This window comes from Dysidea avara, chromosome 13, assembly GCF_963678975.1.
Source record: "Dysidea avara chromosome 13, odDysAvar1.4, whole genome shotgun sequence".
Lineage (NCBI taxonomy): Eukaryota > Metazoa > Porifera > Demospongiae > Dictyoceratida > Dysideidae > Dysidea > Dysidea avara.
Window position 1 is genome coordinate 46205 of NC_089284.1, and position 6000 is coordinate 52204.

At 39.0% G+C, this 6000-nt stretch overlaps 2 protein-coding genes across 2 annotated transcripts; one reads left to right on the forward strand and one right to left on the reverse strand.

Moving 5' to 3' along the window:
- Positions 1 to 1886: 1886 nt before the first annotated feature.
- LOC136242980 (uncharacterized) lies at positions 1887 to 3985 on the forward strand. Its single transcript, XM_066034487.1, has one exon. The coding sequence runs from the start codon at positions 2019 to 2021 to the stop codon at positions 3804 to 3806; it is 1788 nt and encodes a 595-aa protein (XP_065890559.1). The 5' UTR covers positions 1887 to 2018; the 3' UTR covers positions 3807 to 3985.
- Positions 3986 to 4176: 191 nt separating this feature from the next.
- Positions 4177 to 5514, reverse strand: LOC136243362 (uncharacterized). Its single transcript, XM_066034880.1, has one exon. The coding sequence runs from the start codon at positions 5512 to 5514 to the stop codon at positions 4177 to 4179; it is 1338 nt and encodes a 445-aa protein (XP_065890952.1).
- Positions 5515 to 6000: the final 486 nt, after the last annotated feature.

Consider the following 6000-nt stretch of genomic DNA (forward strand, 5'->3'; position numbering starts at 1 on the left):
TATGTAAACCACTTCATCATCTTTTTTGCTTGTCTCTGAAGTATGGATACCTACCTTGTGAATGGAAACTCCATAAGATAATTCCTGTTTTTAAATCTGGAAATCACACTCAAGTCAAGAACTACGTCCAATCTCTTTACTGAGTAACACATCTAAAGTACTAGAAAGAATAATCTATAACAAAATTACTAATCATATTGTATGTCAGATTAATCCAGCTCAGTTTGGTTTCTTACAAAACAGATCAACAGTTCAGCAACTTCTATCTTTTCTATCAAATGCTTTTAATGATCGCAATTAGCTTGATGTCATTTACTTAGACATTAGCAAGGCTTTTGACACAGTCTCCCACCCACATCTTCTCACCAAACTTTCGTCCTTTAACATAGGAGGTGAAGTTTGGTTGTGGTTTCAAGCCTACATTACCAATAGAAGACAATATGTATCTATTAACAACAGTAATTCCTGTTTACTTCCGGTGGAATCTGGAGTACCTCAAGGCAGTATATTGGGTCCCCTATTATTTATCATATACATGAATAACATTCCAGATTCAGTGTTCTACAGTAATATCTATTTGTTTGCTGATGACACCAAATGTTTTAAACGTATAATAGTACAAAATGACATGGATCTCTTGCAAAGTGATATCAACTGTCTGTTCAATTGAAGCTCAACAACCCACCTGTCATTTCATCCTTCTAAAAGTTGCCACCTGTCGTTTAACCAGAAATTTCCAACACCTTACACAATAAATGGAACCACTATCAATTCACTTCCAATACACAAGGATCTTGGAGTTTTAATTAGCAATAATCTAGAATGGAGTCCCCATCAAGCCTTACCAAAGCCTACAAAACACTAGGTCTTATCCGAAGAACTTTTAGCAAATCAGTTTCATCCTCAGTGAAAGTCAAACTGTATATCTCACTAGTAAGATCTCAAATCATGTATTGCTCACCAGTCTGGCGTCCTCACCTTATGAAGGATATTACTAAGATCGAACAACTACAACGTAGAGCTACTAAATACATCCTCCAAGACTACATCTCTGATTACAAAACACGTTTAACAAAACTCCAACTACTTCCTTTATTGTATATATTAGAAATATCCGACATTATGTTTTTTATTAACAGCATCAAGAGCCCCACCTTAAGTTTTAATATCAATTCCTATGTATCATTTTCAAACAGCAGAACAAGATCCTCTGCTCTAAAACTTAAGCACAATACATCTTTCACCAACCGACAACGTCACTTTTATTTTAATCATATATGCAGACTATGGAACTCTTTACCAATCATTAACATGAATTTATCAACTTTTTCCATCAAAAATCAAATAAAATTGTTCCTTTGGAAACATTTCATTGACAACTTCAACCCCACTGATTCTCACAAACTGCATTATCTATGCCCCTATGGCTCCTGTATAAACAAGTCCTTCGTGAACTTTGAACATCTCTAGTCCTGATCACTACAGTCAAGTAATTTTCAACCTGTAACTGCAAATTATGTAATTTATAATTTATGTTAGGTGTAATTTGTAAGTTAAGTAATTATAAGTTTACTTAAAGTGTAATTATAAGTAATGTAGTTTGGGTACTGGCACAGGATGCCAGTATTCCATCAGTGTAACAACTCTTTAAGTTATCTATGTCAACATGTCAATTCCCCTGTACATCATTGTTGTTTACACTGTAAAGTTAAAAAAAAAAATTCTAAGTTCTTCGCCATTGCCAGCTGTTCCATATACGGAAGAAGCCGTAGAAGAACAAAATGAGATCTTGTGTGCTCAGGGATGCGTATTGTTCAACTATAGAGAGTTTGCAGGGGGTGTGTCAGCCTTACGCAAATATCACGTGAATACAGTGAAGCCATTTTTGAGTGGATTGTAGTGAAACGAGTGGTCTGACGTTTTCGAAGTACTTCGTCGATCTAAAGAATGACGATGATAAAAGACGATACCAAGAAAAAGTATCGCTACTGGGTTGTCAGGAAGATCCTTACTGTCGAATGGAACGAAAAGGCGGCTGCACTCGAAGCGTAGAGTGGGTAGATTGGCCGAGTGTTTGTTATGGCGACATTTACAATTATTTGATCAGTACGCCTAGCGAATATACCCATGAAATGCTAAAGGCTTACAAGAGCATGGATGGCTATAATTTCTTCATGAATGGTTGGATCAACAACATTCTTGTAACTGCGATAGATGGTAGCAACAGATACATCTACACTGCTACAGTGAAACATTCACAGACGCTGTCAGCTCCACATTTAAAGGTATGGATGTGTTGTAAATCAGATGGAGAAGTGATGGCAGCACACTGTACCTGCATGGCAGGGTGTGGAGAAGCTTGCTTGCACATTGCTGCCATCCTGTTTGCTGCTGAAGCCAATACCCTAGTAAAGCAACAGTTCTCTTGCACATCCCTGCCTTGTACATGGCTTCCACCAGCATTTAGAACTGTGCCATTTTTGCCATTAGCAGAAATTGACTTTAGAACACCAAGACAAAAGAGAAAAGGCTTTCTAGAGCCTGCTGCACCTGCTCCAAAGAAAAGTATGACAATTCAAAAGCCTACACAGGCAATGTTGGAAGAGCATTATTCAAAGCTTTCTAAAGCTAAGCACAAGCCACTTTTGTTATCCTTGGTGAGTGGTTTTAATGATGATTTTGTGCCATTATATGTGAGGGGATTGCTTCCTGAACCACTGACATCATTATTTCATAAAGATAATCAAGAAGTACCATTTCAAGATTTGGTAAAGGCATGTGATGCTTTTTATGACATGGTATCTATAACTCCAGAGCAGGCCCACATGGTAGAACTGAAAACCAGGGAGCAATCCAAATGTAAGCTGTGGTATGAACAACGAGCTGGCCGTGTTACTGCATCAAATTTACGTAGAGTCCTTCATACAGATTTTGCAAAACCTTCAGTGTCATTGGTAAAGACCATTTGCTATCCCGAGTCTACAAAGTTTTATAGCAAGGCTTGTGACTATGAGCTTACCCATGAAGCTGATGCATTGCGTATATACAAAGATAGCATGCAAGCTTCACATGCGTTTTTTGAGCTTAAAAAGTGTGGGCTAGTTCTTGACAGTGAGAATCCTTTTATTGGAGCTTCACCAGATGGGATTATTTCCTGTTCATGCTGTGGCAAAGGGGTTGTAGAGGTGAAGTGCCCATTCTCATGCAGGGATAAGTCTTTTGATGAAGCTGTCAAACACAGGGAGTTTTGTTTGGAAGAAGATACTTTCTTGCTTAAACAAGATCATCCATACTATTTTCAAGTGCAGCTACAAATGAAGCTGTGTCAGGCAAAGTTTTGTGACTTTGTGGTTTGGGGAAAAGATGGTGCTTTGAAGCAGCGAGTTGATTATAATGCAGAATGCATCAATGATGCATTGAAACAAGTGAAAAACTTTGTGAAAATGTGTCTACTGCCAGAACTACTAAGTCGCTGTTTCACCAGTGGAATGATAACACCTGATCCTCCAGTAGTTGAATCCAATGAAGAACAAGATGAAGAGAGTGAAGATGACCAGTTACCACCACTGGATGATGATACTGCAAATCAATCTACCAGTAGTACAAGTAATAGTACTGCTGATGTTGAAGAGGACGAAGATGACAGACCGTGGTGCTATTGCCGACAAAATGAGGATTATGATCAAATAATAGCATGTGATGGTAAGGACTCTGCGATTGAATGGTTTCATTGGGGCTGTGTGCACTTGACAGAAGAAACTGTTCCCACTGGTGAATGGTATTGTCCTGACTGTGCTAATCAATGAGTTAAGCGTCATTTTGTTAATTAATTACATAATTTACATAGATTACAGTAAATTGTATAATAGGCTTTGGTAATTACTAGTGTCATTTACAGTGTTACTATGAATTGTTGTCACTATTTACAGCAATTATTTTGACAATTAATTTCAATTAAATGGTACTACAGAACTACAGTGGTTATATAAAGCGCAACATATTGTAACTGCTTTATCAATTGGTGACAAATTGTCATCTCCAGTACATGTAACCATACTAATGGGAAGTGTCGACTATAAAATCATGTACTTCGGCCTAACAGCACTGATAACTCTCTCCACATGTATTCTTACTTGGGAGAGCTGTCTTGAGGTATCAACTAAGCTGAGGCTTTCCTCATGTGAAAGGAGGATGCTTAACTTCTGCACACAGCAAACCTACACTTTCCTCAATAGTAAACCCTCTGTCTGCAAGTACAATATCACCAGGCAAAAGGTGGCGTAGAAGGCCACTATTTTCTGTCAGATGTACATCAGACACTCTCCCACCCCAACCCTTTGAAATAAAGGAAACAGAACCTTGTGGAGTGATGCCAATCAAGAACTTAGCGGTGTTGTGTTTTTTGTAGTTTGACCATGTCTGGGCTCGTGCCTTTAGTGAGGTTGGCCTTTCAATGAAAACCTCAAAACAATCTATGATGACAGCACAACTTCGAAAAGCTTTTCGAAACACCATGGGCATAGTTTTCAGCAAGTTGTCTCTGTCTGGCCAATTTATAAAAACATGCAACTCTGTGTACAGCACATCAAGCCACTTGCTAAAGTATCGGCACACTGTTGAGGGGTGAACATGAAATCGATATCCCAAGTCTTGTATTCCTGCATTTAGTCGAAGACGCATTAGAACCATAAGAAATTGGTCAAAAACACTACAAGAGCTTGTTGCAAAAGAATCAGGCAATCCAACAGTTACAAACTCAAATACGATTTCCAGTATCTCGTATGATGGCAAACCTGTATAATATTGAACTTTTATATCATCATTACGCAAGCTTTCTCTGCTGACCACCTTTGCTGTTAGCTTTTCATTGACCAATTCAAGATGTTTACAATGTTTCTTGGCTGTTGAAAGCTCATCTTCCAGGTCTTTACAAAAATCACATCTGAAAACTGGTTCATGATCTGTAGCATATTCAGAAAAAGGCATCATGATTGCTTCGTCATCTTCCTCCTCCTCAAGGTCATCAGAAGTGTCATCTACTATTTCATCAGCAACTACTTGGTCATCAGCAATGTCTGAGGCATTATCAGGGTCAGTGTTACTTTCATCATCATCATCATCGCTTTCATTACCATCTTCAGCTTCTCCTTCATTCTCTTCCCTACTGGACAACGCTTGTTGCTGCACAACATAGAGCCGTTTGCGTTTGGTCGCCTGTCTTCGTTCAAATACAGCAGCACTATTCTCCAGTTTTCGCTTTGCAGGTGATTTAACCTGTGGAAATACTGTAGGGATATAGTTGGGTGCCAAAGCATCATTGCTTTTCTGGCCTGTCACAAAGTGCTCGCTGCAGATCCAAGTATTACGATTGGGAACACAGTTTTCACGTTTTACAGCCGCTATCCATTTACTTCGCTTTACAGGATACTTTATGGCTGAAGGAAATCGATAGAATGAAATTTTCCCCTTTATGAATACGTTGTGGCAGCCAACTACACAACAGTTCTTCACCATCACTGTACACAATAAACGGGACACGAAAAGCAAGACACAAAAAGCCTGAGTGGTCTGGATTCTAGACCACTCATCCACTCAAACATGGCTTCGTCAATATTCACGTGATAATTGCGTAAGGTCGACACACCCCTTGCAAACTCTCTATAGCCTTTATAACGTTAATAGATGGCAGATTGAAGTTTTGCAGCACTCTTTTACCTTATAAAATAAGCCTGCTTTTTTTTTTGGCGAACGCAACTAATCACCAAAAACTTTTTCAACCTGTGGTGGTATGACGTCGTCCTGCTCTCCTGGTAAAGCTGTATTGGACATCGTCTGTGGTTCGTTAAGCGCTAGTTTGTGTGTGAAAGATTTGTACAATGGTTCAAGCCGCTGTGTGCTTCTTGGTTCTGTGGTGCTGACGCCTTGTGAATTCGAGCGTCGCGCTGGAAGAGGGAATACCAAGAATTGGAATAAATCTATTCGCTATTGTGGGAGACCATT